The sequence below is a fragment of the Ailuropoda melanoleuca genome, chromosome 14, assembly GCF_002007445.2.
Source record: "Ailuropoda melanoleuca isolate Jingjing chromosome 14, ASM200744v2, whole genome shotgun sequence".
In the NCBI taxonomy this organism is placed as follows: domain Eukaryota; kingdom Metazoa; phylum Chordata; class Mammalia; order Carnivora; family Ursidae; genus Ailuropoda; species Ailuropoda melanoleuca.
The window spans coordinates 104,121,138-104,133,236 of NC_048231.1; the positions used below are offsets into that span (position 1 = coordinate 104,121,138).

The window sequence follows — 12,099 nt, forward strand, 5'->3', positions numbered from 1 at the left end:
TTATATTTCACAGTTTATGGGATGTGGGTACTCAACCTTCCCTTGTACCGCACTGTGAGTAAGGGGATCTGTCTGCTGGGACAGGAGAGACGGGGAGGACACTGTGTCTGGAGGACGCTGGGGCAGGAGGAAAGAGCAGCAGATCCCGGGGCACGAGGGTGACCCGTCAGCCCTGCAGACCAGCTGGGGCCAGGTGGGCGGAGGGGTGCGGGCCAGTCACCTGTGGAGTTTCCTCCCTTAGTCCTTCTTTGGTCCTCAGCCTCTGCCCCGTGACTACTTGTGACAGATGCAGTCCCCTGCCGGGGCGCCCACTGAACGGGGGCTCCCCAACAGAAGAAGGATTCTTCTCACTTTGTTAGTTTTGTTTTGTTTTTTGTTTTTGTTTTTGTAGGCTCCACACCCAGCGTGGAGCCCAACCTGGGCTCGATCCCACGGCCCTGAAATCAAGACCTGAGCCGAGATCAAGAGTCAGACGCTTAATTGGCTAAGCCACCCAGGCGCCCCGATGCTTAGTTAGTTTTTAGGCATACAGTTAATAATCCTCTGAGCAAACACTTTTGTGTTCACTAAGGTTGGAAAAAAGAGGCAAAGCAGTTAACATTTTACCGTTATTTGTCAAGATGGGTGTGTCCTTGCCTGTGTCTACCCCATTCCTGGCAGCTCATTTTCTCCGAAGGAGGTTAAGAGGCTAAGGGGCCGTTCTCGGGTCTGCTGGGACGAACTGGGAGGAGGGGCAGGGCAGCAGCTCCCTGTGGGGCCCACAGCAGTCAGAGCGGGGGAGGCAGGGGCACTGGAACTCCCCCTTCCCCGTAGACACCCGAGGCCAGGCCGTCTCAACAGTGTCTCCAAAATACGTGCAGCTGAACATTTTGCACAAGCAGGATTGGAAAAAAATAATAGACTCATTTCTTAGTGAAAGCTTTTGGACTAATAAGAAAAACAACACAAGCTCATTATATAAAGAAGTCAACATTTGAAAGTTTTCTACCACTGAAGAATGGCCCTTGTCTCTCAGTGTGGTGAACAGTGCTCAGACCTGGCTGTACGCGTACACAAACGGAGAGATGGGCAGGTCCCTTGACATGTGACCTCAGTTTGCACAATATCGTGTGGCACTATTGTGTTACTCCTTTTTTTTGGCATCATCATTAATAAAACAACTACTTGATGGCAAATAACATTATTCTGAGAAGTCTTAAAAGCCATGGGAGGGAAGCCATGGCACAAAGGGCAACCGTTTCATTAATTTTTAGGGTAAATTGCTTTTTCCATTAACCTATGTCATTGCGTCGCTTTTGAAAAATAATGATCACTTTTCCTCCGCTTGAGATAATGCCCATCACCAGCAGGGGGAGCCCGTGCACCGGCTTCCAGGCCAGGTCCGCGCTCCCCGTCCAGACCTCAGGAAGGGATTTGTAACCGTCCTCCAATTTGCCAGAGCTGGGAGTTCTTAAACTTGCAAGTAATAAGAGATTCGTTTTCACCTGACACATCTGAAGATCAATGGTCATCAGATTGGGTAGAGATTCATTCCTTTGAATACAGTGGCTGTTTTATGAAAATAGGGAGAACTTTGCAACACATTTGCATTTGGATTTGATTAGAGACAAATCGATGGACTTGTTCCCTCTCAGAAGAAAATTCTGTATCTTGAAAAAATTAACATTCACTATGCCTGCGGTTTTGTGGTTATTAAAAAAAAGTTCCAGCTCCTACTTTATTTCTTATCTTCCCAGAATCAACCATCAGAATGTCACTGAATGAAATCATAGTGAATCCCTGGCTCTTGGAAGGGTCCCCCACCCGGCCCCCTGTGCTCACCACTCACAGGTGCCGGGCCCTGAGGTGGCCCGTGTGCTCCCCGTTGCACGAGCCACAGCCCAGCGAGACTCGGGGTCCCTCCCCTCCCACGGCCCCGGCCTCAGTGTGCTTGGTTTCCCTTCTGACGGACGGTACTGCGTGAGCACAGCGGAGGAGTGGAGAGAGTAGTAATCGGTCACTACACACACAGCACGAACGGAGGCAGCTAGAGGACTGGCCACATGCAGACCAAGAGCTGAGAGCACTTACAGAACAGACTAGAAGCTGTGTGAGGACCAACCCTTTCTGGTGTTTTAAAACCCTAACTGCATCTTGACCCCTGTCCCTAATGGCTAAGAGTCCTTACGGTGGTGTGATGACTTGGGATCTGTTACAACATTAGAACGTCCTTTAAATAACCTGACGTGTGCTCTGGGCTCCTTCAGACCACACACAGTAACACAAAGTACCTTGTGTTCCTCCGCCTTTCCTCTACGGCGCGCTAGTTTGGGGGAAACTGGTCCTTTCCACCCAATGCGCGTGCTGACATGGGCTCCATCTTCTCTACGGGATGGAGGAGAGGAGTCCGGGGTGTAGCTGCTGTGTGAGAACCCTGCCCTTTCTTAAGCTCGAAGTTGAGACTCACCAGGGAGGCCACCAAGGAAGGTGCTCCTCGCGCCAGGGGGTGCTCCCGCGAGCCCTCCTGCGTGCTCCCGCTTTGGCCCCTCAGCCCAGGCGCGGGTCCCCAGCGAGCATCTGCTCCTGTGACCGGAACTCTGGGACCGCTGGAGGCCCCACAGTGCCCGCCTCGGTCTGGGCTGTGGCCCCCGATGCCCCAGGACTTGCCTGGCGCCCCATCTCAGGCAGCTCCGCACACGGGTGCCCCGTGCTCAACACAGCGATGGTTTTTGCACTGGCGCTGTCCTGTGGAGCTAAGCCACCCAGGTTCTAGGAATTTCTCCCTGTGTCCCCAGAGGATTCCATTTAAAAAGGGAATAAGGAGGGGCGCCTGGGTGGTGCAGTCGTTAAGCGTCTGCCTTCGGCTCAGGGCGTGATCCTGGTGCTCTGGGATCGAGCCCCACACCAGGCTCCTCTGCTATGAGCCTGCTTCTTCCTCTCCCACTCTCCCTGCTTGTGTTCCCTCTCTCGCTGGCTGTCTCTCTGTCAAAAAAATAAAATTTAAAAAAAAAATAATAAAAAGGGAATAAAGAAAGAGAATCTACTCGCTTTTAAAATATGGGGTGTGTGATTCCCGCGCTCGNTAAAAAAAAAAATAATAAAAAGGGAATAAAGAAAGAGAATCTACTCGCTTTTAAAATATGGGGTGTGTGATTCCCGCGCTCGCCCTCATCGTTGGTAGAGTGAGAAATGTCGCTCGGCATTGCTCTGAGCAACCCCTTCGTTTAGCAGGTGTGACAACCCACACTCGAGGGCTGGGCAGTGTGCTCGCTGGGTCTCCTGGCTCTGGGTCCAGGACTGGTGCTACAGGCCACCAGCCACGCCAGATGCTTGTGGGTTCCGTGTGGGACAGAGGCCGATTTCCAAACCTAACCCTTGGCGGCACGTGGAGAAATCACGGGCTAGCCGTACGGCAGGAGAAGGTGAGAAGGAGGAATGACTTTAAATAGCGTAGGTTTATTTTATTTTTAAAAGTCTCGTAGACTTACCTTATGTCAACTTGTGAGGGTAGGATGAGCTAGAAATAAAACTGTTCCTGTCTATAAGGAAGAGCTAGCGTCTGTTGACGGAGTCCGCTCGAGGCGTGTGTTAATGCCCAGAGGGCTGGGGATGGCGTAGCTGCTGCTCTTCCCTAGAGACCTAGCTCCTACTCGTTTTGGTAAACACGGCTAGTTAGGCACAGTGAACGCAAGAGCAGTTAAAGAGGCGAGACTTTCCAGTTTGGCGATAGTTTTGGGGGATGCAGTTCTGTGTAATTATAGCGGGGGCCAGTCCGCTCGCCCTGTGCCCGCAGAAGCCCAGCCCCGCACAAGCAGACCGCTTGGGCTGCATCGTTCTGTTCTGTTCGCGGGACGGGACCAGCCGACCCAGAGCCGGGCACCAGACACACAGACACGCAGAACGGGCACGCTGCCACGGGACCCTCGCCGTTCGTAGAGGGTTTCACCGGGGGGCTGGAGAGCGACCGTGCCAAGCATCTGCATTATGCTTTTTTGTCCCAGAGAAATCTTTGATTTGGGGGCACTCTCGGGAGCCTCCGATCCTGGGAGGCACGCGGTTTATCTACGTAAGCTGTTTGGAGCATGACTTGGGGTCACGAAAACATCGCCCTCCTGTGAAAGCGGCAGGAAGCCCCAAACTGCTCCTGTGGGGGGTGTTCTTTCTGTTTACGAACCACGGACACAGTTCACTACGAAACCCAGATCCCTTTCATGCCCTCCTCTCCTGCCTCACGCTCCTTCCACGGCTGGTAAGGACCCCTCATGTCCACAGCAATCTTGTTTCAGCGGCTTATCCTCCTTGAGGAATTCCCGAAAGAGTCCGTGGCAGGAACAGGTCCCTTCTTTCCATCCAAGACTCTTCCTTACACCTTGCTGCCCATCCCCATTTTCCACCATGAAACCGCCCCATCTGCCCCAGGTGCTGAGCTAGGAGCCCCTGGGTAAGTATTAGCAAACCCAGCAAGTGCACCAAGGGTCACACGTTTGGGGATAAAATGACAGGTCTGACAGTGAGGTGTCTGAGCTGTGACCTTGGTCCCTTTCTGAGTAGGTCCAGGTGTGTCGGAGAGAGAGCTGGGGGGGAGTGGTGCTCCCATCCGTACCCCCAGGCCCCGTGAGTCCCGCGTCCCCAGAAACCACGGGTGGCCAGACGAGGCTCTCCGCTGCCTTGGGCCACGCTCCTGCTTCTGCTCCTGTCTGTGTTTCAGAGGAAGCCGTGGCACTGGTTTGTACCTCAGGAGAGAGCATGAGTGTTCGTGGGCAAAGTCAGGGCATTCTAGATTTCGTGAACGGGGGGAGAATTCTTCTCTGTCTGAATGATACGTGCAGTTTGCCCTGTGCTTTTGTCATTTGCAAGTTTAAGACTATGTTTGTTCCAGAATTGTTGACTCGAGTGAGTTTAATTAAAGCCGTGAGCTGCCTTCTTTAGAGAAAGCCATGCAGGGTCAACAGCAGGCTTTTCTCTATTTCTGGAGGAATTTAGAGGCAGACCTTTGATTTAGAGGGAAATTTTAGGTTACCTGGTGCCTGTCCTGACTGCAGATTTCTTCTCAGATCCTGGATAGGGAGACCGTGGACGGGGCATGCAGTCTGCGGGCACGGTGGCTTGTGGGTGTGCTGTTGTTCCCGGTGGTCAGCTCGGGAGGGACCGTCGCTTTGTCCCGTGATCAGAGGGACTGGGGCCAAGGTCCAGGGCCGTGCCGTTAGCAGATGGTGAAGCTGAGGGCAGGGGCGAAGGCTGCTGTCTGCAGGGCAGTGGGGGGAGCACTGGGGCTCTGACTTTCTCTAGGAAATGGGGAGCCAAGCCACCCCCTCCTGCCGCAGGGATGGCTCTGCCCACCTCCATCAGTTGCCATGTCAGTGGCCATGCAGGGGTCAGAATGACAAGAGGCTGTCCCCTGGCAGAGAAAGACACAGCAAGCCCCGTGTCACAGCCAGATGCCCGGGCTCCAGCTCTGTGGTCCTGGGAGGTGAGCGCAGTGGAGGGGAGGGCAACGGAGGGGGACGGGGGCACTTGTCCGGGCTGGAAGTGGCTCTCACTTGGCTGCGAAAGCCGTAAGCATGGTGGTGTGTTTCCAGCCGCCAGTCCTCCCATCTCTCGGTCTTGCATCGCCAACCTGGCGCGCACCCAGCTCTTAACGGGCCCTTCTGCCGAGGCGTCCCGTGGTGATCTGAGTGCCGCCAACGTGCCCGGCGCTCGGCAGAAACAGCGGCATCTCTGCCCCTCAGCTCCTCAGGAAACCAGCAGAACTCCCGAGAAAGGAACTGAGGGTCTTCCCCGCAGGGAAGGTCTGCTCCCCCAGAGTCAGGGTGGCTGGTGCCTGTGTCGACAGCAGAGCTGGAGTCCGGCTCTTCTCGAATTCAGCCTTCCTGATGCTTCCTTGCTGTCTCCAGAGTGGCGGGAAGCAGGATTGGACATCAGCCCACAGCACTCTGGTCTGTCTCCACTGTTCCAGGCACCCCATTTCCAAAGACCTCAATGAGTCTAACGTGCACAGACGGCTCTTTCAGCACAAATGTCAAGCGAGCGTCACGAGAGCTGTAAACCCAAACGACCCCAGATGTCTTGGCTTGGAATCCAGTGGTCTCTGCACAGAATGTGGGCAAGTAGGTTCAGGGGTGTGGGGTCTGGAACATTCTCTTTGGAAGGAAAAGGCAAGTTGCAATGTGTTTTCCAGCAAGTGAGGGCCATGGGCCCCCAGTTCAACTGTGGTGGGAAGCAGCCCTCCGGGGCAGAGCAGACACCGGCCCCCAGGGGAAAGGCTGGGCCCCAGGACAGCCAGGTGGCCTCCCGTCCCCGCTGGCACACTCCCCAAGGAGCTTGGTCTGCTCTGGGTCTCCACGGCTGAACCAACGGCATCCAGCAAACATGTAGCCGCCAGACTCATCCAGCTCTGCGCACAGCCGAAGCTCGGCACGCACGAAGCAATCCGATTCAGGACACAAGGGGGTGAGGGGCGTCTCTGGAGGCCGGGACTCGGGGCTTCTGTCTCTCCTGCGCAGAGCAAGCTCTCACGGGCCGAGCGCACAGAAAGGCATCCCCGTTGCCGCTGGGCTGGCAGCCCTTACGGATGTCCCCTCCTCACCGGCACCACGGTCTTCAGAGAAATACTTCCAGACCTTCATCCGACACTGACTTTATGGTCGAGAAGCGCAGTTCTGAGAGCAGAAACGCAGTGACCCCGAGGCCGGAGCTGGTGAGAGACGGAGGGGAGCCCGCCGCTCCCAGGGCTCCTGGGGGTCCTTCCAGAGTAGCTCAGGTGTCGCGTGGCCGAGAGGCAGGGTGCAACAGACCCATGGGTGCCCAGTGCCGGGGCAGCACATACGCCTGTCGTATTTCTCTCCGCTGGCACAGGCCCCCACGGTGCGGGCAGCACGAATGGCTACTGTCGCTGATGTTGGTGCTTTTCAGGTGAGGAAAGGGAGCCCAGTGGTCGAAGCAAAGCCTGTGTTTCTGATTCTTACTCGGCACTTGTCCACAGCACGAGGTGTCTTCAGCTCCTTAAACTCTGGTGTGCGTGGTGGCTACCCAGGCCCTCTCCAGCCAGGGAGGCCCATGTAAAGTGGCCTGTGGCCTCCAAGGGACTGGGAGCTGGGGGCCAGTCAAGGGTGGATGCTGTCCCGTTGAGGCTCCTCACTTGCCCCCAGGACTCAGGTGGAGGCCACGGTGGAGGGTTGGCTGCGGGAGCAGGTGGCCTGCATGAGGCTTGGCACACCCACGGCACCCGTGCAGAGTGCTGAGATGAGGACGTCGTGCAGGGAGAGGTGTCCGGCTGGGCAGGGTGGGACATGCAAGTAAAAGGGGTATTTTCCTAGGGGACTGCCCTCCCCCACTCTGCTCCCTGCCTCTCCCTTGGAATTCTCTCTTCTCCAATTTACGTTTGGGTTCCCAGATATAACGCCACCTGTGTGCGTGGCCTCCCACCTCCCCCCTGCAGTGGTCACGTTCCGTCCCTGGAAAGGTTGAACTCCGGTAGTTTGAGGACCTGTGTTGGATCTCGTGGAATCAAAGCATTCCTGGTGGGGAGCTGGCTCGTGAAAGCCCCTGACAGCAGCAGAACCCATCTGTCCTTTGATGGTCACCCTGATGTCACGGTGGCTGGCTCCTTCCTAGCCTTCCTGGTGGCTTTGCAGAGAGAGAGGCAGAGAGACTCACAAGGACACAGAGAGAGGGAGGACTGTTCTGGAAGGTCAGGGCGCAGTACGTCTGCTCAGCATTGCTCACCAACAGCGTGGAGTTTCCGCACGACAGGAGAGGGAAGGTGGTTTCGACTCCGAGTGCTGAGTCAGCGGGGCACTCGCGGCTCTACCCGAAGGCTTTTATTCCCTCTGTAAGCCTGTTGCACGTGCCCTTTGCCATGGGCTCTCAGACAGGTGCCCTCCAAAACCATTCAGCAGAGCCGGCCCTGCAGCCTCTCCCGCGGCCGGAGCTATTAGAGCTCCACCCCGGGACACGGACCCTCTCCTTGAAGTAACAACGGACCCCAAAGTGCAGGAGGAGACATTCCAGCTCGTCAGAAGCTCTTGCTCCAAGAGGAGAGAAGACCCCGGGTTTACTGTCTCCGTCAGTTCGAGAACAGCGTGGCGGTGCCGCTCCCTGACGAAGGGAGGTTCCGGGGCTCCCAGACCCGGCCCGCCTGCCCTCTGTGCGCCCGACACGGAGCCGCCTCTTGAAAAGCATTTCGCACGGGGTGGCGGGGGGCTGTCACGTGGATCACTGAGGCCCCGGGGCGTGGACCAGGCCTCGGAGAGTCCGCACTGTCAGTAACGACTTTGGGGAGCCCACTGGCGCGGTCTGTGTGGCGACTGGCCTCTGGTTTCGACTCGGGCTCTGTCCTTGACCCATCACTTAGCAGACACGTGAACACCGCACACTCACACACAGCTACCCGGTACCGCAAGTCCCCGTCGAGGTGGCAGCTGATTCTCCGTGCCCTGCAGCCCGTGGAACGGCCGAGGCCCCGCTGGCCCCGGGGGCTCATCCACCGCCCCGACCCCACAGCTGGCCCTTTGCAGGTCATCTGTGCAAGATCCTGCCTGGGCGTTCCGAGGCCTCTTGAGCTAGAGTTTCCAGTCTTTCACCTTGTCCCTTGCTGCTTCCCCTGGGAAGCTGCCCCCCTCACTTTGCAAACGTGACTCTCCCACACACTTCAGGCCCCTGCCGACAGGAGAGGCCCGGCGGGGTTGGCGCACATCTTACCTGGTACATGGCGCACAGCCCGGGCGGGCTGTGGGCATGAGAGGGCACAGGGCTCCGTCTCTGCTTGAGCCAACGCACCTGCCGGGGGACACAGAGTGGCCGTTGAGTCCATGCGCATCACTGGCACATCCCCCACGTCCTCCAGCAAACGCCCCCTCCTGACCGGGCTTGGCAAACCCCTGCGCGGTGAGGAGGGCAAGGGGGGATGGAGGTCAGAGGGTAAGTGCGGGAGGAGGATGGATGGTGACCACCGAGGGGAGAGGAAGGAGGAGATGGCAGTGGGAGCCCCCAGTTCTCCAGGGGAGGAGGTCAGGAAAAAAGATCAAGAAGAAAGAATTAGGGGAAAGTTCTGGAGCCCTGAGCCCAATTATGTGACCACATTTCCTCAACATGGTAGCAGGCACCAGACCTGTAAGATTTTGGGCAGAGTAAGTTAGAGGAAGCCCCTTCCAGCCCGATGCGATGTGCTCGAGGGCTTTTCAAGTCTGCCTGGGTAGAGAACGTTCATAGCTTCACTGGCACAGGTTTCTTTTGCAGCAGGTGTCGGAGCTCCTGTATGGGATCTGCAGGAGAAGCTGCATTCACTCTGCGGGGTCCCTGTGCTCCCTCTGTCGGGCCTTCCCAGCTTCCTCAGGAGTACCAGGAATCAGTTGTATGGCCAAAGTCACGCTAGGCGGCCACTCGGGTTACAGGGTCTCACATTCTTCCTGGTGCTGGCGAGATTCAGAAGCTCTAACAGTAACTTAATATTCCTGGACGTGAGCTGGGCATTAACCCTCCTCTGAGCGTTCTTGCTATGAATCTTCCTAAGTCGTGTCTCCCCCTAATGTTGTGTCTTCCCGATTCTATTCGGGAGGACGGGACTGTGTGTCACCCAATTTGAGGGCTGTGGCTGAGGGAGCATTACTGCGGGACCACGGTAAACGGGCGGCAGAAATTTCCTTTTGTTTGCAGCAGAATGGTGGGCTCATTAGAGAGAGAGAGAGAGAGGGCGAGGGAGAGAGAGAGAGGGCGAGGGAGAGAGAGGGAGCGAGGGAGAGAGAGAGGGAGCGAGGGAGAGAGAGAGGGAGCGAGGAGAGGGCGGCTACCTTACAGTGCTCAAGACTTAAAATCAACATAGAGATTTCAAGAGATGTCTCAAGTGGGCTGCAGATTACGTGGATTTTTAAAAATCGGGTTACTGGTGGGTTATGTGTGGAATGGGCTGTGGTTATGACACAGGAGAACGTTAGAGTGTTCTAGAAGTATTATTGCAAAGTGAACACACAGGGTTTCCGAGGCAGACCTGGGGGAGTCTGTGCTTAGCTGGACATCCCACCCTTGATTCTCCCCACATGCGTGCGGTGACTTTAATCCAAGACGCGGACTTCCACAGAGTAAGGCAGCTGAGTGTGTATGTGAGCGTCTCTGGGATGAGCCTGCGGTAGCTTCTGCTGTGACAAGATCTGCTTGTCCCCACAGGGGTGATGCCCGCCAATGGTGGCAGACAGGACGCAGACGCACACGTCCGTGTTATACCCTTGCCCAAACAGCAAAGAAGAATTTTCTAATTTATGTTTCCCCCCTTGAAAACAATGCCCCTTCTTACCGAAGGGGACCAGCTCCTTGAGCTGTTTCCAACTCACTCTGAGGCCCCATGTCAAGCTACCCCCCACCCGGGCCTGGCTCGGGGCTCCGTGGGCTGGTGGCCACGCAGCTCGGGGAGGGGCAGCAGGGTGGCTGAGAACGCAGGCCGCTTGCCCCAGCACGGGAAGGAGGGGGAAGATGGCCTTTTTCTCCATGGACGATGGCAGGGGGACGAGGCGCCCCAGTGACCTTGTTTGCCTGACCTCCCGTACAGGTGCGGGAAGGGGTGGCGCGGTCACTGGGCACACACCATGGGGGCTGGTGGGGACGGAGGCGAGAAGTGCCCCTCAGAGGAGCCCTTGTTCATCAGGCTTTCTCAGAAGACTTCCTGTTTCTGTAACTCTCCCCACCTTTATACTATTTCCTCTGAAGCAGGACGGCTTCCGGGCAGCTAAGAGTGAAGTGGGACAGACCTATGGAGAGACTCTGACCATTTCTATGGGTCCTATGCTTCCTAAGGCTAACGGGAGTCTGGGGAGGGGTTTCTTCCCTCCTGGGATATGTTCCCTCTGACGTCAGGCCCATCACTCCATCAACCGTCAGCCATGCCTGTCACCAAATATCTGATCCTTCGACCAAAGGAAAACCAGTGACATGCATCCTTGTACGTGCTGTGAATGGATGTAGTGGGAGGTGAGTGAGGACAAGCTAGTCAGGTGAATGCATACAGAATAATCGTGTGTTTGCTTTTATTTCTAGTTCATCCAAGACCCAACCTTATCCATGACCCTCGCCCTCCCCAGCATCCTTGGGAAGAGCCGGCACACCGCCCCGTCCAGATTCCCTGGGGTTTCTGGGACACCCTGGGACGCGGCCTCAGCAGGGCGCACAGGCGGGGTGGGTCTCCCACGTGCCCAGCCACCCGGGAAACACTGCCGAGTGGACTGTGTCCCCCCCCACACCCCCACAGAAAGGGACAGCAGGTCCACTCCGTGCCCACGCTTCCCCCCAGTGCGGGACAGCGCTCTGACAGACACTGAACACGTTGAGCAGAGCAAGAACAGCCACGACAGACCAGGACACCGAGCTGTCGACGGACAGAAAAAACAAAACATCTTTGTGCAAAAGCGCAAGAGTGAGAGACTGACCTCCGGGGCGGGCGCTCGGCCCTCACACCCACCTGCTGGCTGTCATGTCTGGAGCCCGCGAGAAGACCTGTATTACACGCACTCTTGAGGGGGGACCCCAAAGAAGACAACTTGAAAAACTCACATGCAGTTAGTCCACTGCCCTTGGTCTGTTACTAAGCTAAATGAGTGCACAAAAAGGAAGAACTATCTATGAAGCAAAGCTCGTCACGGAATCACACAGGCATACGCACTCTCACCGGGAGGCAATCACCAGTAGACACAGCATAAGGCGCGGACGTGTGGCTCACACAGACGCGGCAGGACCGCCCGGGTGCAGGGCCGCCGCCCCTAACGCAGATCTCACCCACTGCAGCCACCGGACCCTGGACACTGAGGGTCCGGGGACAACGGGAGTCCACAGTAAACTGCCCGCAGCAGAGCCGGGAACCGCTGATCCAGAACGGATCAGAGTAATAACACTTTATAAAGAAATTCCTGGGGGAAACCTCAAAAATATTGTTCGAAATACACTTGCCACAGTGTTCTCTAGAAAGAGCTGTGGCCACATCTCTTGGCGAACACGCACCAGACGGCCAGATCACGGCCACACGGCCTCGCAGGAGATTCACCCTGCTTTCGTGTGCGTGGCTGTGGGAGCGGAAACGCTCTGCTGAGAGGGTGCATGCAGGTCCCCAGGCCCCAGACTCAGGGGGCGGGGAGGGGG

General features: G+C 56.6%; 1 protein-coding gene across 5 annotated transcripts in view; it reads right to left on the reverse strand.

Moving 5' to 3' along the window:
- Window positions 1-12,099, reverse strand: part of MBP (myelin basic protein) — a 98,165-nt gene that overhangs the window by 16,373 nt on the left and 69,693 nt on the right. For 3 of the 5 annotated variants that reach the window (XM_034642345.1, XM_034642346.1, XM_034642344.1), the window contains exon 5: window positions 8,680-8,757. The exons of the other annotated variants lie outside the window; for them this stretch is intronic. In XM_034642345.1, the coding sequence (XP_034498236.1) occupies window positions 8,680-8,757 (78 nt within the window). The remainder of the gene's footprint in view (window positions 1-8,679; window positions 8,758-12,099) is intronic. 5 annotated transcript variants of the gene reach the window in all.